This window comes from Bubalus kerabau, chromosome 19 (genome assembly GCF_029407905.1).
Source record: "Bubalus kerabau isolate K-KA32 ecotype Philippines breed swamp buffalo chromosome 19, PCC_UOA_SB_1v2, whole genome shotgun sequence".
NCBI lineage: Eukaryota > Metazoa > Chordata > Mammalia > Artiodactyla > Bovidae > Bubalus > Bubalus kerabau.
The window spans coordinates 13,477,454-13,502,712 of record NC_073642.1 but is presented as its reverse complement, the minus strand read 5'-3'; the positions used below and the strand labels follow the sequence as shown (position 1 = coordinate 13,502,712).

The following is a 25,259-nucleotide window of genomic DNA, read 5'->3' as shown; positions in this document are numbered from 1 at the left end:
TTTTTCAGTGTCCACTGTGCCCTTTTAAATCCTCCTTTAAGTTACAGTGATGGAATGGTTTATTATCATGGTCTGTAGCCAATAATCCTGAATGGAGGATTAATGCCATCCCTGCCCCACCATCGATGTAACCCCACAATGGGGTCCCTCCATCCCTAACACTCTGAAAGTTGGAGTTTTAAACAGCTCACTTTGGTGCAAGTTTACCTGGACGAGTTGAGTGGTTTAGAGGAGTACCTTATTGGGATAGTTCCAGAAACTCTGCTTGGCAACCACAGAGCTTCAGTTTAGTGACCACAGAGAAGCAAGATGTCAAACCACAGAGGCGAGGAAACAACCGACAGCCTACAGAATTGAACAAGGGCGTCGGCTTCTCAACATTTCAGTTACGTGTTCTTTACTATTTTTGTTTTATGTCAGAAATCATTGCTCAACATAAATGATGTCAGTGAGATAAGCGTGTAAACTGTGCCCCAGGGTCCTTCATGGAATTGTTCCCGTTTTTCTTTTTCCCTCCCTTGTTCCCATACCTGCTATGTGCCGATCCTGCCCTGAGACACTGGGAACACAGCAGCTGACAAAGCAGACCACAGTGTATTTCCTCCTGGAGATCCTACTCTAGATGGTGGGGGGCTTCAGATATATTCAAAAAGTGATAGATTGGATGGAGAAAAATAAAGCAGGAAGCATTTAGGAGTGCTGAGATGGAGGTGTGACCATTTTGAACGCAGTGGTCAGGAAATACCTCTTCTGAGAAGAAAACATTTATACAAGATCTAGAGGAGGTGAAAAAGTAAGTTGTACATGTGTTAGGAGAAAAGCATTCCTGAAGTAGAGAAAGATACAGCATACAGATTCTGGTGAGGTAGGAGTGTGCCTGGTGTATGTCAGAGACAGTAGGGAAGCAGTGGGACTGGAGAGGATGGTGGGAGGTGTCAGAGTTACTTCTGAGGACATAGCACAGGGGCTTTCCCATCCTGCCAGGCGACTCTGCTACCATAGCAACCACCTGGGATGCTGGATGAGCAGATGTAAAGGTACCCTGTGGGCTGGGTGCTGTGTTTGCTCACAGGCAGGGCAGGATGGATCAATAGCATGCAGTGATGCTTGCTATACCTGCTGTGGACACTGGGAATAGCAATAAGTTGAGTTTGCCCCAGATTGGAGTTATGGAGGAAGCAGGTACAAGTTAATAAGCTGAGAGAAGAGAGGAAGACGGCTCCATCCTGAGATCTGTCTTGATTGTGTATGTATGCGTGTGCTAGTCGTTACGTCATGTCCGACTCTTTGCGATCCTGTGAACTGCAGCCCATCAGGCTCCTCTGTCCATGGGATTGTCCAGGCAAGCGTACTGGTTCAGTTCAGTTGCTCAGTTGTGTCCGACTTTTTGCGACCCCATGGACTGCAGCACGCCAGGCCTCCCTGTCCATCACCAACTCCCGGAGTTTACTTAAACTCGTGTCCATTGAGTAGGTGATGCCATCCAACCATTTCATCCTCTGTCGTCCCCTTCTCCTCTTGCCTTCAATCTTTCCCAGCATCAGGGTCTTTTTAGATGAGTCAGTTCTTCGCATCAGCTGGCCAAAATATTGGAGTTTCAGCTTGAGCATCAGTCCTTCCCATGAACATTCAAGACTGATTTCCTTTTGGATGGATTGGTTGGATCTCCTTGCAGAACTTTGTGTGCACCAGGACCCAGGAGAAAGAAGCAGTGACCCCACAAGAGACTGACCCAGACTTGCCCATGAGTGTCCAGGAGCCTCCAGCAGAGGTGTGGACTGGTGGCGGCCTGCTGCAGGGCTGGGGGCACTGAGTGTAGCAGTGCATGCCTTTTGAAGGAGGTCACCATCATCGTCATTACCTCCACCAGTTTGTCTCCTGTAAATAACAGGACATCCCCACCCATCAACAGAAAATTGAATTAAAGTTTTACTGAGCATGGCCCCGCTCATCAGAACAAGACCCAGTTTTCCCTTCAGCCAGTCTCTCCCATCAGGAAGCTTCCATAAGCCTCTTATCCTTCTCCATCAGAGGGCAGACAGACTGAAAACCACAGTCACAGGAAACTAACCAATCTGATCACATGGACCACAGCCTTGTCTAACTCAATGAAACTATGAGCCATGCCGTGTAGGGCCACCCAAGGCAGATGGGTCATGGTGGAGACTTCTGATAAAACGTGGACCGCTTGAGAAGGGAATGGCAAACCACTTCTTGCCTTGAGAACCCCATGAACAGTATGAAAAGGCAAAAAGATAAGACATGAAAGATGAACTCCCCAGGTCGGTAGGTGCCCAATATGCTCTTGGAGATCAGTGGAGAAATAACTCCAGAGAGAATGAAGTGACGGAGCCAAAGCATACTAGAGTGGGTTGCTATTTCCTCCTCCAGGGGATCTTCCCGACCCAGGGATCAAATCCACATCTCCTACATCTTCTGCATTGGAGGCAGATTCTTCATCACTGCACCACTTTGGAAGCCCCTACCTTGATGGTCTATCTGCCATCATAAGAGCGTCAGTGGGGAAGGGATGGTCAGATTGAAGGGGTGGACTTGGGTTACTGACCACCTTCATTGAGTTGTTTTCTTCAGTCTTCCCAAACACATCCACTGTCTTCACAGTAATAAAAAATAATAGAATGGCAACACCAATTTAATAGCACCCTGAGAGGTTGTGTGGAAGGAACTCTGCTAAGTTCTGTGTAAATGTCATCTCATTGGGCCGCACCTGCTGGGCTCACTCTTTATTCAGAGAGCCTTGTACAGTGACTGATCCAAAGAAGGAACTCGGGTAGGTATCTTTGAAGGAATGAATTTTTCTCCTCACAGCCTGTAAGGGTAATAGATTTTTTTGCCCCTTTGAGAGATGCTCCTGTGGCCGTGAACTTAAGTGAACTTTTCAAGGCCACAAAGCCAGGACATAGCAGAAGTGGGATTCAGACTTAGGTGTTTGTGGCTCCAGGTCTCTGTCTACTACTGGTCAGAGCTCACTGTTGTGCATGTCACGTGAAGGTTCTGCTCTTAGATTCTCCTGGTTCTGGGCGCAGTTGTGTGCACTGAAGAGCAGAAACCAGGTGAAGGGCTAATTAACCTCTCTTGCTTCTCTTTGGCAACCATCTAGCCTCTTAGCTCTGGCTCTCAATTTGTAAATTGGTGAATTACTAGTGACAGTCCATGGACTTCTTATAAGAAGTTAACAGAAGTGTATATTTGTCGATTGTGTGCTAGATTGTGTGCTAGATGAAGTGCTAGCCAGAGTAAAGAGGGGACCATTGTTATTTCTAAAGTACCTATTGCTAGCAGTCTTGAAAATGATTATGGAAGGTCAGTGGGCACATGTTACTGAATGTGGTAAGAGAAGTTCCCTATATCAAGGTTGGCAAACTTTTTCTATAAAGGGGCAGGTAATAAATAGGTACAGTTTTGTGAACCATAGCTCTTGCTCTGTAGCAACTACTCAACCCTGGTGTTGTAGCATGAAATTAGCCATAGAAAGTGTATAAATATATACATACTGCTGCTAAGTTGCCTCAGTCGTGTCCGACTCTGTGCAGCCCCATAGACGGCAGCCCACCAGGCTCCTCCATCCATGGGATTTTCCAGGCAAGAGTATTGGAGTGGGGTGCCATTGCCTTCTCCAAATATATACATAGGCAATATACAAATGGATAGATGGGGCTGTGTTTCAGTGTTTAAACTTTATAAAGACAAGTGTTGGGCTTTAATTTGCTGGTATAGGCAGTGAATATTCACACAGATGCACATACTTGACTCATATTTTGTGTATTAGAGAACATTTTAAATAATTCTGGGAGTGGGGGAAAATAAATGTGTATGCCATGATTGTGTGATCAGTAACCTCCTGAAAAGTTATATGAAAATTGCATACATGTGGACTCAGCCATTTGGTGGACTTGAATTTTTCTGAACAGGCATTCTGACTGTGACCTCTGACTGCCACCCGAGTTGTTTGAATTCCATCACTGTTTTCAAGCATCATGTAATGGTCTGTCTAGCCATCTGCCCTCTGCCCTTCTTGCTACTTCCTTTCCCTGTAGGTATTTGTGTCTCTGACTACACTCATCCTGAGTACTCACAGTCTTAATGGTGGCTTGGCCAAAAAGGTCATTCGGGTTTTTCCATCACATCTTCTTTTTCTTACTTTATTTATTTTTAATTGAAGGATAATTACAATGTTGTGTTGGTTTCTGTCATATATCAACTTGGTTCAGCCATAGGTATTCCTATGTCCCCTTCCTCCCATTATATCCTATGGAAAAACCCAAGCAAACTTTTTGGCCTATCCAATAATAGATGTGGGTTAAGTGATTAATTATATATGTATTATATATATCATTTGCTATACTCATGTCCTTGGATAGAGTATTTCCCAGAGACCATCCAAGTGATCTTCTCAGCCAGCTTGTTACTCTTATTTAGCTTTCCTGCATGTGGGTTTACATCTTCTTCCACTAAAGTTTTAAACAGTCAACGATTGTTTACTTTGCTTGTTATTAGACTTCCTGTGTATTCCTCGTGGTAAGATCCTTCAGACAGCCACGTGGGAAGTGATATTTGTACAAGATCACAAATAGTGTAAACAAAAGAAAATGTTTTTTTCACATCAGTGTCTTGCTCTTAAGATCCTTGGTGACTGGAGATTTTCTTTTCCTTTTTTAAACAATTGAGCCATCCATGCAAATATCTCTTTATTTTAATAAGTTGTGCAGTTTTGTATGTTTTACTTTTCCATAAATTATACCTTAAAGCAAGATAAAATGGAAATATTGATGTAAATTTGCTGTCATTAAAAAAAGAAAACATGCACGCACGCATGCACACATGCAAACACACACAAATTCCACTTACCCAAAAGGTGAGAGGAGGAGTTGTGTGAGAGATGACTGGCCTTCTGCCAACATGTTAGTGCTGAGTTTCTGGATGTTGTATATAATTAGAGAGCTTTATCATATGAAGACTTTTCATCACTGATGATACTCAAGATTATTTGTCTTTCCTTGAGTATGCCCTTGGAAACATTTGTTTAAAATGGTTAAAACCAGTACTTAATGGATAAACAAACTATAGTACACTCATAATTGTGGAATACCATTTAGCAATTTAAAGAATTGCCACTTTGAATGGATTTCAGAGGCACTATGCTGAGTGAAAGATGTTCAGTTCAGTTCAGTTGCTCAGTCGTGTCCAGCTCTTTGCGACCCCATGAACTGCAGCACGCCAGGCCTCCCTGTCCATCACCAGCTTCTGGAGTTCACTGAGACTCAGGTCCATTGAGTCGGTGATGCCATCCAGCCATCTCATCCTCTGTCGTCTCCTTCTCCTCCTGCCTTCAATCTTTCCCAGCATCAGGGTCTTTTCAAATGAGTCAGCTCTTTGCATCAGGTGGCCAAAGTGTTGGAGTTTCAGCTTCAACATCAGTCCTTCCAATGAACACCTAAAGGACTGATCTCCTTTAGGATGGACTGGTTGGAACTCCTTGCAGTCCAAAGGACTCTCAAGAGTCTTCTCCAACACCACAGTTCAAAAGCATCAATTCTTCTGCACTCAGCTTTCTTTATAGTCCAACTCTCACATCCATACATGACTACTGGAAAAACCATAGCCTTGACTAGATGGACCTTTGTTGGCAAAGTAATGTCTCTGCTTTTGAATATGCTGTCTAGGTTGGTCATAACTTTCCTTCCAAGGAGTAAGCATTTTTTAATTTCATGGCTGCAGTCACCATCTGCAGTGATTTGGGAGCCCAGAAAAATAAAGTCTGACACTGTTTCCACTGTTTCCCCATCTATTTGCCATGAAGTGATTGGACAGGATGCCATGATCTTAGTTTTCTGAATGTTGAGCTTTAAGCCAACTTTTGCACTCTCCTCTTTCACTTTCATCAAGAGGCTCTTTAGGTTTTCTTCACTTTCTGCCATAAGGGTGGTGTCATCTGCGTATCTGAGGTTATTGATATTTCTCCCGGCAATCTTGATTCCAGCTTGTGCTTCTTCCAGCCCAGCGTTTCTCATGATGTACTCTGCATATAAGTTAAATAAGCAGGGTGACAATATACAGGCTTGACGTACTCCTTTTCCTATTTGGAACCAGTCTGTTGTTCCATGTCCAGCTCTAACTGTTGCTTCCTGACCTGCATACAGGTTTCAGTGTTAGCCAGTGTCAAAAGTTTGCATACGTATGATATTCTGAAAAAAGATGAAGCTGTAGGGTAAGAATAGGTCAGTGACTGCCATGGAGTTGGGAGAGGGAACACCTGGATCACAGTCGGATCACATGCAGGATTTTTTTTGGGGGGGAACTGTTCTGTGTCCTAATACTGGTGGTAGTTACATGAATACATACGTGTATTAAAATGTCATCATACTATACTCACATGTAAGAAGCCAGTTTCACTATGTGTTAACTTTTTTAAAGTAAAATTTGAAAAGAAAAATTAGAGTGCTTGATTATGCTTGTTGAGAACAACAACAAAAATCTCAAGATGGCAGATACCAAGTATTCCTACAAGAAAAATACTAATTGTAATTTTTTAATGAAAAAGTTACCAATTTGTTAGTTGGTTTACAAAGAAGCTGAAAATAATGCAGTTTTTACTCAATGAATAAATCCTTTGGCTCCATGCAGAATGTAAGGAAATGTTCAGTTACGTGTCCCCCAGTGGCTGTAACCTGGTCCTCCTTTGCTTCTGTGGGCCTTTCCTGTCTTCTTTATGGTGATCACTTTCCTTCCTTGGTGTGTATATACAACGGGTGACAGTTACAGGGGCCATGGGAACCATAACTTTAAGTTCTGTGACTTTTCTGAGTAAAACCAGCCATCATGTTGAATTAATGTCATTCTTCACATTTAATTTCCATGTTATTCTAAGCAGAAGACTTATCGTGTATTTGAAGGAAAGCCCCGTGATCGTTTCTGATAGTATGTAAATGATGGTGATGATGTGGGCTCATTTATCACTCCATGAGCGTTATCATTAGCTGTCACTGCATCAGTTACCATTAAGTGCAGGGAGGCCTCTCTTGGGAGAGTGTGTAGGTGTGCTGGTTGAGGAATGCTGCTTCTTAGGGAACATTCTCTCTCCTGTTTGGTCGTGGAAGATACTGGGCCCTCTGTTACTCAGTTCATAACCACTCACTGTAAATAGGAATTCTGGTCCCAGAGCCAGTGGTTTTTGCAGAATTGCCTTCAGATAGGATTGATTCAGTGGGGTGTTGATTTGTTTCACGAAACTGGAGACACTAATGGGGTGATCACACAGCAGATGTTACTTGTTGGTTCTGCACATGAAGACCTGATCGGGCCATTTTTGGTTTTGCAGATCAGGTAGAGGAAGAATTGCTGATCTTCCAGGAGATGACCGTGGGGGAATGCCATAGTGTAAAAGGCATGAGGAGACATCTTTTGAACTTGAGAGAGTTGAGTTTCAAATATTGATCGTCCTCATAAAGCAGCCTGCAGGCTGTCCTGTCTCACTATCCTGGGTGTCATTTTACATGTAACACAAGTAGATGTTAACCAACTAGATGAGAGGTGACCGGAGGCCCAGCTGCTCCTTTTCTTGTCTGCTACCGGGGTCAAGCTCACACTGGGAGAGATGGGTGGTCATGGTCCTTCCACAGCTGGGGCTTCCAGTGATGGAAGTGCTAGGGTCCTTAGAGCAAGGTCCAAGTGCCTGCCATGACCCTGGGTCCTGAATGAAATATATTCGCAGTTGAGGGACATTTGACTAAGACTGGGAGAAGAGGCAGATGTGATGGGAGAAGGTCAGGTGCAGACATCTGTAGGAGCACCCCTGTGCTCGCTGGTGAGGGCGACGCTCAGGTGCAGACATCTGTAGGAGCGCCCCTGTGCTCGCTGGTGCAGGCTTACGAGGCCCCACGTGACTTGTGATCGGGGCTCATTCCTGTAGCACTTGGTGGTGTCAGTGCGTGTACAGGGGGTGGACACAAGGGTTTGCAGCCCTTGGTTGGCCCTCAGAACATCTGAAGAAATGCCCTTTTGCTCTAGAATCCAGGTTCTGCTTGCCTAAGCTCCACTCGAAAGAGAGGGAGAGAGAGAGGCAGTGTCCTGGAGCCAGTCTGCCTTCCATCCAGGCAGGCTCTCTGAATTGAGCCTGCTGTGCCAAGGATCAATGACCACAGTGCATCTGGTCCTCACCTTCACCCCTTCAGGGTCACCAGCTTCAGGGTCATCTGAGCCATCTCTGCAGGACTGCTGCCTGTGTGTAAATTTACCTACAACTTCAGAGAGTTGGTGATGGACAGGTCAGCCTTGTTTGGAGGGAGAAATCTCATGTTTTCCCACAGGAAATGAGCCCCAGCCAATGGGTCCAACAAATGGGGACACACCCCAAGTGCTGGGAGGCCTTTTGCCCATTTCCCTTCCACTGTCTGTGCCTTTTCGTGTAGGCATCTAGCCTCACATCGAGCCCAGAACCTTCATAGAATCCCAGAGCTCCTGGGGACCTCACACTTGTACAGAAAAACCTGATAAGAGTGCAGATGTCTACTGTGTCCCATACTTACTGCTGAGCCATACTCACGTCATTGCCCTGTGGCATCATTTTCTGGTTATTGGAGGCATATTTAAATTGTGAAATATAGACACCTCCCCATCTGAGATCATTTGTAGAGAATTTGCATTTCCTTATTGGTTCTTGTTCATGAGGTTATGGTTGGAGGAAGGTCTTTCTGATCACGTTTGAAATGGGTCCTACCTGACTGATGAGCTCAGGTCTCTGGTACCTGTTCTACCCTTTTCTCCTTTATGGCCGGGATCTAGGCAGGTCCCTGATGGAGGGACCTGGCAGGATGGCCCTTGGTCCTCCCCTGGGACAAAGCTGCTGGCACACTGATGACTTGTGTGAACTACAGATGTGCTGGCTGCCCCACAGGAGATTAGAATCGGCCTTATTTACACTCTGATCAGTGACTAAGAGGGCAGAGGCTGCAGCCTCATGGACTCCAGTGAGTCAGCTTTTTACTGCCAAGACTCACCACACGCTCTGGAAGGCAGCCCGCACATCTGAAACTGAGTATGCAAATGGCAGCTTCAAAGGGAAAGACCTGATAAGGGGAATCCTTGTGGGTGGATATTCTTTTGCTTTTTTAAAGCAGGGTTGTTATTCTTTTTTTTCTTCTTGTTGACAGAAGCTCTGTGGAAGTGGTGATCTGAATGCTGCTCTGACATCTCAACATTTCGAAGAGCAATCTGTAAGTGACATTCCTTAAAAACAAACACTAAGTACTATAAATATTTCCTATCAAATGTTTGGATCTTTGCCTCTTTTTATTTCTAAAGGATGTGAAACTGTAGTCACCCACAAAGACAGGCCCTGCAAATTGTGGCTGGAAAAGATGAATTCAGTGTCTATTGATTTGTCAGAGTGGAATAGATTCTTCTAAAAATACAGAGCCATGAGAATGAGGGAGATGGTGCAGGAGACAAAGCCATTTTGAAGTGCTTTGAAATGTGGACCGAGAAACTTTGAAAAGAAGGCGGGTTGAGAGTGACTTAGCCACAGATCGATTAATTGAAAGTCAAATAAGTGAACAACACATCATTTTATCTGTACGTTTTCTTCCAAAAGACACACCTTTGCTCTTTTCAAAACCTGAATTGGATTCAGTTAGTAAATATTCAGAAACAGACTCGGATTTGATATAATGGCTTATAGAAGTTGCTGTGTTCCTGGAGAGGGAAGGGAACTTGGGATAGGTTGGACTGTGTGTTTAAGTGTAGGAAGCACTATAATGGGGCTCAGGGTGTGAAAGAAAAATATGGCCCAGAGAGGAGGTGTCTCCTGTGGGGACCCAGGGAGGGACATGTGTTAGTGGCCATGGATCAGGAGGCTGTCATCTGAGTCGTCGTGAACTAGAATCTTTCTATTACACGTGAACTGGTGGGGGGTGGTGGGCAAGGGGAGAAGAGGAGGGAGACATCCCACATCTGAGCTTGGAGGTGTGGACCAGGCCCCTGGGAGCCCACCCCATGGCTGGACCTCTGCGTGCTGCATCCTCTCTAGATGCTCCACCAGAAGCTGTAGGATCAAGGATCCTACAGGACATGAGTGAGTTTAAGGGGATGTCAGTTGTCAGCATGCAACTTATCTATTAATACTTCTTGAAAAGTTAATATTGCAAAACTCTTGTCATGAATTCTCATAGAATCCCTCTGGGAGAAAGATAAAGAACAGGGTAAGCACTGAAGTAGGTTGGGGTGGAGGATGATGCTAGAAGATTTGCCATGATCGCAAGCATCCTTTTTGCTTAAATGAAGAAGCATTTCCACATTCTGTTTCTCGGGCCTAAGACAACTGACTTCACTTACTTCTCCATCTGTGCAGGGTCTCAGGGAAGCTGGCGATGGCTTGAGTAACCTGCCCAGCCCTTTTGCCTACCTCCTCACCATCCACCTGAAGGAAGGTCGGAACCTGGTGGTCCGGGATCGCTGTGGTAAGGCCTGGCCCTGTGCGCTGTCGGTAACCTGGGGACCTCTTCCTCTCTACCCTCTGTCAAGCCTGCGAGTCAGCCTTTTCTGTCTCAGCACGGCTGGTGGTAGACTGGAGCTCTCAATCTAAATTTCTCCAAGTATCAAGGTATTTGCAGTGAGTTATTGAAACACATAAAATCTTACTGTCCTTTTCTCTGATTAAATTAATAATCATCATCAAATATGAATAACCACATAAAGTTGTAGAAGGAAACATCGCTATAAGTGCTTTATGGGGCTTCCCTGGTAGCTCAGTGGTAAAGAATCCACCTGCAATGTAGGAGATGTAGGTTCGATCCCTGGGTCAGGAAGATCCCCCTGGAGAAGGATATATCTGTTTTTCCTTTGTTATCTTTTTTCATTTATTTTGTCTAGAAGGTACAGTCTTTTTATTCTAAAGAATTTTGTGTCTTTCTTTGGGATTTTGCTAGTCTCTCCAATATTTGCTGGTTCCTCTCTACTCTTGTTTTGGAACAGCTATGAAAAGAGGGAAGGGTCACCCTTCTGTCTGTCTTCTCTGTCTCTTACCTTTCTTTCTCATTATTACCATTACTTTTTTTTTTCCAGGAAGAAGTCCTTAGCTGGGCCTTCCAGCTCACTCATTTTCTCATTAATTGTTATGACCATAGTGCTATTCTGTTCATCTTTTGAGTTGTCTTTTTAAAAAATTTTTTAGAACAGTCTATGTTTGTTTTGGGCTTCCCTGGTAGCTCAGCAGTAAAGAATCTGCCTGCAGTGTAGGAGACTCAGGAGATGCGGGTTTGATCTCTGCCGGGGTTGAGAAGATCCCGTGGAGGAGGGCATGGCAACCCGCTCCAGTATTCTTGGTGGAGAATCGCATGGACAGAGGAGCCTGGCGGGCTCCAGTCTGTAGGGTTGCAAAGAGTCAGATGAGACTGCAGTGACTGAGCACACAGCGGTTTGTTTCATGCATAGGATATTGCTGTCAGCTTTGAGAGCGTTAAGTATACATTAAAGATCTCCTGCTTGGCGCTTCCTCCCTTGGATGTCCTCTTGCTGTGATTTCCACTCCTCTTTTTGTTTATGTGTCCCTGTTGCCATCTGTAGATGCTGTTCTGGGGTACCGTGTCCTGTCTTCACGGAGCAGCAGTGGAACGTGCATCTGGACAGGGAGAGCCAGTCCTTGAGGCCAGCTCCTTCCCATCCCTCCCAGTTACCAGCAGCTCCTGGTTCTCCCCTGTCATGGAAGGCCTTCCTCTCTGCCTTCGTGCCCATGCTCACCATTCCTGCTTGCAAGTGCCTTTGCTGATCACGGCTCGGCCCCAGAGGAACAGGGCAGTGCTGGTCCGCCCAGCTGCTCTGAGTGCTGTGCCAGCCAGTCACGCTGGTACTTGCTCGGGCCATTTTCTGCCTCCTGCCTCTGTTGCTGCGACGCTTGGAGCGTCCCTGGTTTTCCTGCCATCCTATCCTCTTGCCTCACCTCTGTCCCTGAAACTTTTTGTGCTGTGACTTTCTTTCTACTGCTCCCGTTTAGGAGTGTGGTGTCTTCCATCCACCTGATCTTAGCTGACTACCATCTTTTAGGGTGGAGTTTTTTAAAACAAAATTGCTGCTGCTACTGCTGCTAAGTCGCTTCAGTCGTATCCGACTCTGTGCGACCCCATAGACAGCTGCCCACCAGGCTCCCCCGTCCCTGGGATTCTCAAGGCAAGAACACTGGAGTGGGTTGCCATTTCCTTCTCCAATGTGTGAAAGTGAAAAGTGAAAGTGAAGTTGCACAGTCGTGTCCGACTCTTAGTGACCCGATGGACTGCAGCCCACCAGGCTCCTCTGTCCATGGGATTTTCCAGGCAAGAGTACTAGAGTGGGGTGCCATTGCCTTCTCCTTAAAACAAAATTAGCTCTTTCTTATTGTAATGTCTCAGGATTTCAAAATAGTGAACAAATCTCATTTTCTCCTTGTTGGGAAATAGTGTTTCTATCAAAGTTATAATTTCTTATCTATCAATTGTGCAACTTCTTGGGTAGTGGTATTGTGTACTCTTATTATAAAATGTCTGTGCTGTATTAGGTAGCTCTCTTAAGGTTATTTTGAAAGGTTTGGGGTAGATAGCATTTTGTACCTGGAATCACATCTGAGGGACACGATCATAAACCAGAGTCAGGTAACTGCCCACCCACAAATATCCCAACTCTTCTTGGGAACCCATGGTGTCTGGGGGATGCTTCCATGAAATGGTGATCATTTTAGAGCTTGACTGGGGCCAACTCATCTGGAGATTAGAAATATGTTCCACAGAGAGTTCATTTAACCTGACTTGAAAGAAAGTGCTGTAAACCTGTAAAATACATGTCCTGTTCTGAATTTTTGAAACACTCCAAAAGTCTGTCACTTTGGAGATGTGCCCAGACCTTGGACTTCTTCCAGGACCAGCTCCCCCTTTTCCAGTTTTGCCATCTGTTCTCGCTGTTTTATCCCTTATCTGTGTGAGTGGTCTGGCCACACCAGCCTTGCTGTATCATCCTGGTACACTTATAGCAGACACCCAATAGATGCTCAGTAAAGTTGGCAAATGATGGAGAAACCATTGCCTGCGTCAGTAAAGGACCGAAACAATAAGGTTTATGCAGAGCTACTCCACACCTCACTGCTTCGGGGCCAAAGGAGAGGCTGTGGTCTGTGCTCTAACCCCATCATAGTCATCTCTGCCATTATGGTTTCATCAGAGCTCAACATCAGATGACAGGTTGGCTTTATCTTTTGTACACCTAATATAATCCAAAGATAAATACCTACTAAGGAGTCTAGGTCATAACCTGTTCTAGCGCACCTGTGTCTTTTATAACCGGTAGTAACTGTTCCTGTCTCTTTTATTTATTGGGAAGGTTAATCATTATCCATTAAGAAAACATCCCCTCCCAGAAAGTGTTTGTGACTGCATTCATTACTGCTTGATTTTCACAGGTATGTGATCAGGGCACGCTGGACGCCCACTGTTGATTTCTGCAGGGATCATACTCTTTGCACCTGTGCCCTGCTGCCTTTGTGTGGAGGCAGGGCACATGTCTGACATGTCTAATCAGTCTGACAATGTTTTCTATGGAGCCCAACTCAGAATTTTAGTAGTTTCCAAATTTGGACCAGTAGTTTCCAAAATTGAGTGAATGTCTGAGCAGCCTAGAGGACTTGTGAAAATACGCATTGCCCACCCGCAGAGGTTTCTGATTGAGGATGTCTGATGCGGTGTCTGAGAACTTACAGTTCTAACAGGTTCCCAGGCAATCACAATGCAGCTGGCCCAGGAACCATGCTGTGAGGACCGCTGCTCCAGGCACTGAGCCGAGGCAGGCGAGCAGAAACGTGTGCTTCTCCTGGTACAGAGAGTTTCAGTCCTGTCTTAGACATAACGTTTTCTTTTCCTGGGGCTGGACCTCATTATACATTTGCTCTCTTACTTAATTTGTATTCTCTGAACATAATTTAATTTGGTATTCACCTAATCAACATAATTAGGTACAAAGAGCATTGTGATGTGCCGAAATTTACACTATGTATTCTGTATCCCTTGGACTGCAAGGAGATCCCGCCAGTCCATCCTAAAGGAAATCAGTCCTGAATATTCATTGGAAGGACTGATGCTGAAGCTGAAACTCCAATACTTTGGCCACCTGTTGTGAAGAACTGACTCATTGGAAAAGACCCTGATGCTGGGAAAGATTGAAGGCAGGAGGAGAAGGGGATGACAGAGGATGAGATGGTTGGATGGCATCACCAAGATGGACTTGAGTTTGAGTAAACTCTGGGAGTTGGTGAAGGACAGGGAAGCCTGGCGTGCTGCAGTTCATGGGGTCGCAAAGAGTTGGACACAAGTGAGCGACTGAACTGAACTGAACTGAACTGATCCCATGGTCTCTGATTTTTTGGATATAAGATCAGTAGCTGAATGTTTCGATACTAAATGTCCTTCAAGATCTGTTCAAATGGAACTTCTATCTAGTCTTTTATGTTCTTCACAGACACAAGCTCCTTGTCATCTCAGTGCTATGAATGTTTTACCTCTACAGACCTTAGTGGGATGAATGGTTGATCCTCCCTGTTAACATTGGTGCTGCATTAGCGGCGTGACCACTTTATTGATCTTCATATGTCCTGCAGTGCCATGTGTTGCGTTGCTCAGTTGTGTCCAATTCTTTGCACCCCCATGGCCAGACTGGTGGTTTATACACACAATGCTTCTAAAGCATTTTAGTTCTTCATTAGGGAAATCCAACTTAAGTTCTGGCCTTCAAGACATGGGACCTGGTGATAAGTCCAGAAAAGAAAAAGAAGAGACATATATATCATTTTAAAACCAGCTTCAACCCATTTAGCAGGAGTCCTAGTTCAGGTGATTGAGGTACAGAGACTTCATCGGGGCCTTGCAGGGAGGCAGTGGCTGTGGCGGGTCTTGGCAGAGTGGGTGGCTCTGGGGGTCAAGAAGAGGACTGGGGCGTGACAGTCCACTTCCTGGCTTGTGATTTCCTATGGCAACTCACTCACTCGGAAATGGAATTTACCCATCTGCAGAATGGGCACGATGCAGCTTGTCCTAAAATGTAGTTGGGAGATTTGAGAACAAGAAGTGTGTATGACATAGTGGCTTCCCAGGTGGTACTGGTGGTAAAGAACCCGCCCGCCAGTACAGGAGATGTAAGAGACGTGGGTTTGATCCCTGGGTCGGGAAGATCCCCTGGAGGAGGGCACTCCAGTATTGTTGCCTGGAGAATCCTATGGACAGAGGAGCCTGGCGGGCTACAGTCCGTGGAGTTGCAAAGTCAGACACGAGTTGATGCAGCTTAGCGTGCATGCATGCACGCAGCCATAGACTGTGTAAATCAGTGGACATAACTGTTTTCCAATGCAGCTGTACACTAGGCTGGATTTGATCCTTGTCCAAAATTTGTTGACCTTGATCCAGAATATTCTGATCTGATTTTGGATAGTTCCCTTGAAGAAACTGTTCTTCAGAGTAGCAAAGTACATCTTTATTTAAAATAAGGAGGTATGAGCTGTTGAGAAGGTGTGATCCAAGTTGTGAAGCTCATGTTTTCAAATGAAGGGTCTAGAAAGCATCTCAGTAAGGTGACATGTAATACTGCAGAGAAGTCTAGAGATGTTGAGCGGTAAAAAGTCTTGCCCCCCCTCCCCTGCCCTGTACATTTTCACTGGTATATTTTCACAGTAAAGTGAAATATCATATTTCTCTCAGGAAAGGATATTTCCCTTCAGCATTTATGATTGAGGACTGGACCCTTGGTCACTGGGCCCATCCAGAAACAGTGAGGGGAGCCTCCCAGGAACAGGCCTTCCCTGGTGTAAAGAATGCTGTGAACACTTTATCTAAATTTCTTACTTCTCTGTCCCAGGCACAGGGCTGGTTTGTTAAGTAGATCAAGGTGGGATTTTGAGATTTTTCTGGATAAAGTTTGTTATACTAGGAGGTTGCTAACTCTGAACGATGCCCAGGCTTAGCAATGGTGTCAGGCATGCACTGTTATGTAGTCACCACCCGGAACATCCCAGGGGCTTCAGCTGTCAACAACTCTATTCCTCGTACAGAATATATAGATAAGGGGTGTGGGATGTAGGTGTATGTGTGTGTGTGGTGTGTGTGTGTGTATGTGTGGTATGTGTGTGTGGTGTGTGTGTGTGGTGTGTGGGGTGTGTGTGTGCGGTACGTGTGTTTGTGGTGTGTGTGTGGCATCTGTGTGTGTGTGTGGGGTGTGTGTGTGGGGGGTGTGAGTGTGTGTGGTGTGTGTGTGTGTGGGGTGTGTGTGTGGGGGGGTGTGGGGTGTGTGTGTGGGGTACGTGTGTTTGTGGTGTGTGTGTGGCATCTGTGTGTGTGTGCGGGGGGTGTGTGTGTGTATAGTGTGTGTAGTGTGTGTGTGTGTGTGTGTGTGTGTGTACACTGAGGAAACCCAGCAGAACCCAGAGCTCATTAAAGAGAACTGGAGTTAGTGAGTGACTAGTCTCCTCGCTGTCATGGACCTGCCTGTCTGTCCGTGAGTCCCCTTGGACGTAAGGGTCGTATCATGGAGCACTGACAGGTTTTGAGGTGGTCGCTCTTCAAGTGTGGCCACGTTGAGGAAATTGCCTCTTACAGCGTATTTTCCTCAGGAATGTCTCTTCCACTCCCTGACACGCGGTCCTTCGAATCTGTCTCCACCTGGCCCCCTGTGGGCGAGTTCCGTGCTAGTCAGGCCACCTTTCCCCCGACCCTGGGCAGCCTGTGTTGCCCCAGTGGTCTTCCTGGGGCTGAGCCTCTCTCGGACGCTGTCACAGGCCTCGGCGCCGCCTTGAGCCCACCTCCCTGAGCCGTCTCTGAGGAGCAGCCTCAGCCCGTCTTCGCTCTCTGCCCTGTCCTGGTTACTCCCTGTCGCCTGTCTGTCGGTCCCAGCTTCCCTCCTTTTCTGACATTGATTTTTCCTTTGCTCTGCCCTTCTACGCCTCTTCCTCCTCCCATCTTCTTTCTTTTACTCTTTTTTTATATTTTCCATTTATATTCTTTTTTTTTTTTTTGAGGGGGAGGAGGTTCTACAGATTGTATTGTCTTTGACCTAACCAGACACCCACTTTAAGTTCTCTGAGTCATTGTCTGGTAACTCTTTGTTGGTGGTGCTTAGTCACTAAGTCATATCCAGCTCTTCTGCGACCCTAGGACTGTAGCCCACCAGACTCTTCTGTCCATTAGATTTTCTAGGCAAGCACACGGGAGTGGGTTGCCATTTTCTTCTCCAGGGAATCTTTCCAACCCAGGGATTGAACCTGTGTCTCCTGTATTGGCAGGTGGATTCTTTACCACTGAGCCACCAGAGGAACAAGCCCCTGTGGTAATAACTCTTAGGGGGTCTATAATTTTGAGATTGGTAAAGCAGAAGGAAATGTGATAGGATCAATTCATTTTAAGTCTGACTGCTTCATAGTTTGGTTGATAGACAGTAAGAGCTGAACCCTGGCTCAGTTTCCCATGAAAAGTAATGTGAGCAGGAACATATTTTGGTGTCCTCAAACTGACATTGCTAATGCCAGCAGCCGTGTTTCCTAGGCCTGGCACGAACACCATGTCACATGGGCCGGCCTCTTGTCTTTGGAACATGCTCCCCTCCATGTTTACATCCTGGAGCATTAATACCTGAAAAGTAACAGCCCTTGCAAGTGAAATCCTTTTCCTTTCATTGATGTGAAAGCAGTTAGTTACATAGTATCCTTGCTGTGAACTAGCAGCAGCAGCAGCGTATTAGGTTGCTGGTGCCCTCTGGTGGCTATTTTGCAGTATTGCAAACGGGAAGGAAAAGGCCATTGCGGCTCAGGGCTCGTGGCATCACTGGGTCGTACAGTCGTAGGGCTGAAGGCTCATGGTCATCTTCTTGCTGTGAATTTCAGGCAGTGAAAATTCATGACTCATTCATTCATCCAGCAAACAGTTATATGCAGGTTAGGTTGACGAGGCCAGTTCTATTTTGTTTGTTTTTTTAGAGCAGGATCAAGTACTTTTGTAGATCATAGGAAGAGAGCATTGGAAGATCTCCCACTAGTGTGAAACGTTGGCCTTGCAAAAGGGGTTTAATAAATTACTAAACTGCTACTAAAATGTTCAAATGTCACCTCTTATTTGGTGACAAATCATTTGGTTACCTCCTATTTGAATTCAGTTTATCTCTTGCAGTTTATCAGTTGTGGTCATTCAGTTGCTAAGTTGTATAACTCTTTGCAACCACATGGACTGTAGCATACCAGCCTTCCCTGTCTTTCACTATCTCCCAGAGTTTGCTCAAACTCAGGTCCATTCAGTTGGTGATGCCATCCAACCATCTCATCCTCTGTTGCCCCCCTTTCCTCCTATCCCCAATCTTTCCCAGCATTGGGGTCTTTTCCAATGAGTTGGCTTTTCCCATCTGGTGGCCAAAGTATTGAAGCTTCAGCTTCAGTATCAGTCTTTCCAATGGATCTGTAGGCTGATTTTTATTTTTATGATTCTGCGTTTCTTCTTTAAAAAGGAAAGGATGCTCTTGTATTTGACCTGAAGAGAAACATGCTCCTCATTGCAGATGTGATTAGGGAATAGATGGGGTGCTTCTAGAACTCTGTGTCATGTACCGCGGAGCATCCCAGCAGGTGTGCTGTGAATGGGGTACCCTGAGGCTTCATCCCTCTGCCTCCGGGCAGCTCTGTTGGCTTGGACCAGCCCCTCAGCAGTCTCTTCTCTATACCCAGTGGTGTCCAACAAAAGTGACCTTTTTGTGCTAGGATGGAAAGTGTTGGGGGCACCGGAAAGCAGTTCAGAGTGATGGACTCTGGGCACTGACCATCTGAGTTTGGAAACCAGCTCAGACACCATCCAGCCATGACTGTGGGGCTGAACTTGGTGGGTGGGCTTGTGGGGGTGCGTGATGGGGCTGACGCAGCCGTGCACAGTGGCTGCGGGGGGTTGACGTGACCCATGTGTGGGACCATGAGCCATGACGGTTGCTGTGTCTGGTTCTAGTTATTTCTCTTTGGGTTTAATTTCTGTTTCCCTCTGAGAAAGGCAGTGACTTGTGGCATTGCTGCCAGTGTTATTATGGCGTTTCTCCCCAGTTTCTCGATAATTTGACCTTCTTTTTGCATACCTTTTGCTTTTCTCTTTAGATTTTGTACCCCTCGATGCCCTGCCTGCTGCCAGCAGGGCAGACGGACGGTTCAGGGTGTCTTCTAAGACCAGTTCCTGCTTTCTTGCTGATGTGAAAGAGGATTTAAAGAGACACTAGTTTCTAGTGGTGCAGTATTTGAGTGAGAACTCCATTGTGGATTGATGATTTTATTTTCTTCATCTTAAATTTGACTCAGAAAATATCCTTCAAGTTTCATAGCAACCAACATGGAAAACCTTGGTGTTGGAATGTTTCACTGAATCTTCTCCACTGACCTGATTTTTTTTAAAAAAAATTGAGTTCTAAAGTAAAATAGGATCTGGCTTCAAATAACTTGATTATTTGTTATTGTTTTCTCCCATATGTTTTTCTGTATTATATAAATTTTTTACTTTGAAAAGAAATTAAACACTTAATAGTACACACTTCTTTGTTTAGTTAATATTCACGATTAGGCTGTCATTCCAGATTTTAAGTAAGTAGTAATAATGCTACAGTACACATTGCTGTGTGTCAGACCGGATCTTTGCAGGTCATTTATTGCAGCAAAGTGGATAGTTTTGGTCACATGATCTGAACATTTCGAGGTTCTCTGTACAGAATTGCCAGTTCGCTCTTGAGAAACTCTCCTGTTTGGCTCACCCACCAGGGGCATGCAATTTATGCACTTCCCATTTCTCACGTACGCTGTGTAGATTACCTCTGTTAATTTTGAGAGAGAAGTATCGTCTTGGTTCTGTTTCAGTTTGTGTGAAGAAATTTGGTCCCTGAGATGTATTTGTTTAAGAGAGATTTGCTTCTCTTTTGTACACAACCAATTCCATCCATCTCTGTGACTAATTCCTGTGGTTTTTGGATATGTTCACAGATATTTTTCTAACTTGTCACTTGCCTTTTAATTTTGTTTACAAAGTTTTGTTGCAAACATCTTTTCCAGTCTCACAATTTTATTCTGTGGAGTTTCATCCTTGGTTTTCATACCTTGAAAGGCTTTTTCTCCCTTGGGAGAAATATGCAATTACCTATATTTATTCTCTTTTCTGTCTGGTTTTTCCATTTTCCCACTTATCTCTTTGTATCAGGTTTATTTTGATTTCTGGCCCAGAGTCAGGACTTAGTTTTACTTCTTGCCAAATGGCTATTTAGTTAACCAGAACTAAATTTTCCTTTCCCTAATGGTTTGGTGGCCACCTTTTGGTTGGGTATTAAGATGCAGGCCACACGAGGGTCTGCTTCTTGGACTTCTCTTTGGTTCCTGTGGATGTGTGGTCTTGTTCTGGTGCCAGCACCATGTCACAGGTGGACTGTATCGAAAGGTCACAGCGAGTTCTTTTTATTTTGCATAAGTTAGGGCTTTGCTTCGCATTGGAGTCCCTCCTCTGAACACCAGGTGGCGAGCCCTCATTGGTATGTTTGAGTGGGAGGAACCAAGACACATCTGGCCAGCTTCTTCAGAAAGAGGCACATTCAGCAGCAAACTTGAAACCGGAATGATGCAAGCGCCCATCCTGAAATCCAGATAGCAGTTACATTTCCTCCACTTGGTGGGTTTTGGTAGCCTGCCAGGACTTCACCAGGGACAGACTTCGCTTTCCCCCCTTTCCACTAAGATACAGGCCGGCATTGGTCGGCCGTCTGTGTCCCCACAGCCCTTAGTGTGTGTTAGTAGCTCGGTTGTGTCCAACTCTTTGCAACCCCATGGACTGTAGCCTACCCGGCTCCTCTGTCCGTGGGATTCTCCAGGCAAGAAGACTGCAGTGGGTTGCTGTGCTCTCCTCCAGGGGGTCTTCCCTACCCAGGGATTGAACCCGCATCCTCATGTCTCTTGCATTGGCAGGTGGGTTTTTTTTTTACCACCAGACCACCTGGAAGCCCTCCCTGCCCATAGCCCTTAAGGGATTCTCACAACTAAGCTCTTCTCTGGAGGTTTTTCTTGCTGACACTGTATCCTCACGGGCTTCCCAGGTGGCTCGGTGGTGAAGAATCCACTTAACCAATTCAGGAGATGTGGGTTTGATCCCTGGGTCGAGAAGGTTCCCTGCCGAAGGAAAAGGCAACCCACTCCACTCTTCTTACCTAGGAAATCCCATGGACAGAGGAGCCTGGCGAGCTATAGCCCATGGGGTCACAAAGAGTAAGGCATGACTTAGCAACTAAACAACAACTGTATTCTCACTGGTTGATCAGAAGGTAGCCATCCTCCCCTGCTTTGGATGGTTAGTTACCTGTCCCTTTGGTGGGATCCCATTTCCATTTCTGTGAAGGATCCTGGAGTAAGACAGGCCTGCTTCCTGTGTCCACTGCTTGTAACAAACAGCCTTTTCACCTCCCCATCCAAAACCATTGACTTTAATATCTGATGCCTTCCCTTTGGTTGAATGGGATTTCTCTGTAAGGACTGGTTGGGTCTTTTTCATTTCCATACTGATGTAATCTGTGCAACACGGCATGCTATGTTTTGAGTAGTTCTTTTTACTTCCTTTGTTGGGTTCTGATGTTGCTATGGTGAGTTCTGCTGAAGGGTATGTGCATGGTTTGCACGGAGGCTGAAGTCCACAGAGGGTGTCTCTCCACGTGTCTGTCATTTTCCTTGTGGTTTAATTTGGATGTCGGCTACAGCACTGGGCAGCTAATTCCATCATGCCATTACACCTTGGGTTTTTCCAGCATGCTGCATGTGAGGTGGGGAGTATGATGGCCGATGATGAGGGGTGTTATTCCAGAGACTGTCAGCATCTAACAAATTACCTGCGATCTCAGCAGCCCAGGACTGGTGAATGGATTTGCATGAAGCACCACAGGGGTGGCTTGGCTTTGCTGCACATGGTCTGGGGTCTCATCTGGGAAACTTGAGATTTAGGGCATGACTTGACTACAGGGACTTCGTCATCCAAGGACTAAAAGGCCTGTTCACATGCGTGTTGGGGGCCTGAGGTGTATGCTTGGAAGAGAAGGGCTGTCACACACGAGGCCTGGCTTCCTCACAGCCCAATGCTCTCAGAATCTTCACCCTTCTTATGTCATAGCACAGGGCTCTAGACATGAAGGTCCAGCGCATAGGGTGGCTGCCGTGTGACCTGTTACAGCTCAGCCTTGCAAGGAACATGGTGTTACTTTCACCTCCCTGCATTGGTTAAAGTGGTTGACCAGGTGATGGAGTGGGGCAGGCGCCCTGCTTCTTGATGGGAGGAGTGTCAGAATTTCAGAGGTTATGCTTTGGGATTAAGTATAGCTGCACTTAAGTAGGGGCTTCTCTGGTAACTCAGATGACAAAGAATCTGCCTGCAATGCAGGATACCTGGGTTCGATCCCTGGTTTGGGAAGGGAATGGGTACCTTGAGAAGTCCATGGACAGAGGAGCCTGGCTGGGTTTGTCCATGGGGTCACAAAGAGTCGGACACAACTGAGTGACTAAAAAAATAAGTTAGAGTGAAATGGGTCTGTCACTAAGGCTTGGGTCTAGCAACTCACTCACCATCCTCATCCTTACAACAGCAACATAAATGGTGTTTATTTCACAGCTTTTGGAGGATTCAGTGAGATCACCCCTACTGTAAATGTTGTTATACTGAACTTCAGTGGTGTTGTCCCTTTTCCATAAAGGCTGGTGTGCTTAAACAGTATTGTGAGCTGGGGACATTTTAGTATTTTTATTAATAAAAAGAAGAATGTTAAGGCATCAATAGCTGCAATATGCTTTGTCAGCGTGGGTTTCTGAAACACTGAGAGCTGATGTACACAGAGATCTGGGAGGCTTGACCAGAGACAGACAGCTACACTGATTGCCTTTCCGGCTTACTATTACTTCCTTTTGTCCCCCCATGCTTTCAGTTCTGTTCACATTGATATATCCTGGCTCTTCTCTCCTGTTTTCTGTGTGGTCATGCCTTCTTCTATCTTTTACCCGGGTTCTCCCTCTTTTGGTGTTACAGGGACAACTGTGCATGCTGTCTTTAAGCAGAAGTTTACATCTCTGCATGCTTCTGATCACAGGATCAAGAAGCGGGGTGCAGGCACCTCTTCCAGTGACCACTTCAGCAAGGGCCAACCTGTTCAGTAATCTATTTACCAAATGGCACATTTACTGAATTTGTCAGCATATTGACAGTGTTTTTCATTCATCTGTTTATAAGATTTAGTGTATAAAGTTACTGGATGAAAACCTTTAAAAACAACTTTTGAAGGTCTCTGGGTCATATTAGTTAATTGGCTATGACAAAGCCAAAACAACATCTTAAATAATATTGAATTTGTCTCAGGTCAAAAAAAAATGATAAAAAGAAACAGAAGTGACCCAGCTTACGCTGCAGATCCCAGAAAAGGGATGACCAAAAACAGAAAGAGAGAGACTGTTAGAGGTAACAGAGTTGGGGAAGGGCAGAGAGTAGGGAAAGCAGAGGAGTCTGGCGGTAGGGTGAGTCAGCTGAAGGAAGTTGGAAGGCCCATGGTAGAGGGGGAGGATCTGAAGGCCCCAAGAGGAGCTCGCTTTGCACAGCTCTCTTAATTCCCATTATTTATTCCACACGAACTTTATAAATAGTGAAAAATAGTAGTTTTGGTAAAACTTTACAAACAGTTAAAATAAGCCAGTTTTGGTATCATTGGTGAATTGCAACCCTTGATCTCACTGCAAGTTGGCCGCTGGATGGTCTTTAAATAAACGGAATTTGGTGACTCTGGTAAATGACATCCCAGGGTCCAGCAGTGGACAAGCCTTGACCAAGGTGTCCTTGGGCTGTTAGATGTGCCGGGCTCCCCAAGAGGAGAGGCGTTAGTCACCCTGGGAGAAAAGTCCAGGAATAGTTCAACCGGGATGTGCCAAGGGGGAAACACATAGCCAGCAAGGCCCTTAGATGGTCCAAGAGGAGCCTGTTCTTCTGAGGTTGGTACCAAAAGAAGAGACGCATGTGGCCACCACATGCAGAAGGAGGGGCTAAAGCAATCCTGGGAATACATGTTCCCTTCGTCTGATTTCAGTGGTGCAGCCTGGCTTGGAATTCTCCTGGAGCCGAATCTACTGCTTGAACCTGGCTGCTAGACTTGAACCTACTTCTCTATAAGAAAAGTAGACTGTGCTCTTGGAGAAGGCAATGGCACCCCACTCCAGTGCTCTTGCCTGGAGAATCCCAGGAACAGAGGAGCCTGGTGGGCTGCAGTCCATGGGGTGGCTAAGAGTCGGACACGACTGAGTGACTTCACTTTCACTTTTCACTTTCATGCATTGGAGAAGGAAATGGCAACCCACTCCAGTGTTCTTGCCTGGAGAATCCCAGGGACGGAGGAGCCTGGTGGGCTGCCGTCTATGGGGTCGCACAGAGTCGGACACGACTGAAGTGACTTAGCAACAGCAGCAGCAGCAGCAGCAGCAGACTGTGCTCTACTAAGGGAAAGTTGTTTCTCCTGTCCCATGGGACTGAGGAAGAGTGGCCTTTGAATTTCCATAAGCCTGTTATGGTCTCTGGAGGTGCCTGTTAAGGAATTTACAGTTGAAATGTTATACAGAGTGAAGTCAGTCAGAGAAAAGCAAATATATATTAATGCATATAAGTGAAATCTAGAAAAATAGTATATATGGTCTTATTTGCAAAGCAGAAACAGAGATGCAGACAGAGAGAACAAACGTAGATACCAAGGGGAGGGGGGTCTGTAGGATGAATTGGGAGATGATTGACACATAGACACTGTTGATCTCATGTATAAAATAGTTAGCTGATAAGAACCTACTGTAAAGTACAGGGAACTCTACTCAGTGCTCTGAAATCCAGAAAGAAGGGGTACACACACACATGCATGCACGCGCGCACACACACACCCCCAAGGATGGGGATTCACTTTGCTGTGCAGCAGAGACTTGACACGACGTTGTAAAGCAACCGTGCTCCGATTTAAAGTTGCAGCTGCAGTTGGACGCGGTTAATCTGGAAATCCCAGTGTAACTGCTAGAGGGCAGCAGCCGCTGTTCAGAAATCATCACTCGGTTGTTCTCTCCAAATCAGGTCTGTTTTTTATTTGGCCAGCCTCAGAGAAAGTTAGAACTTATGGATCCCTTATAAAAACAGCTCAGATTTACTTTTTTTTTTTTTAACCTTCTGGCAAGAAGAGAATTCTAAATAAGT

General features: G+C 45.6%; 1 protein-coding gene across 5 annotated transcripts in view; it reads left to right on the top strand.

The window, feature by feature from the left end:
• MCTP2 (multiple C2 and transmembrane domain containing 2) overlaps positions 1-25,259 on the top strand; it is a 263,087-nt gene that overhangs the window by 70,823 nt on the left and 167,005 nt on the right. For all 5 annotated transcript variants that reach the window (XM_055555682.1, XM_055555681.1, XM_055555683.1 and 2 more), the window contains exons 3-4: positions 9,171-9,233; positions 10,367-10,475. In XM_055555682.1, the coding sequence (XP_055411657.1) occupies positions 9,171-9,233; positions 10,367-10,475 (172 nt within the window). The remainder of the gene's footprint in view (positions 1-9,170; positions 9,234-10,366; positions 10,476-25,259) is intronic.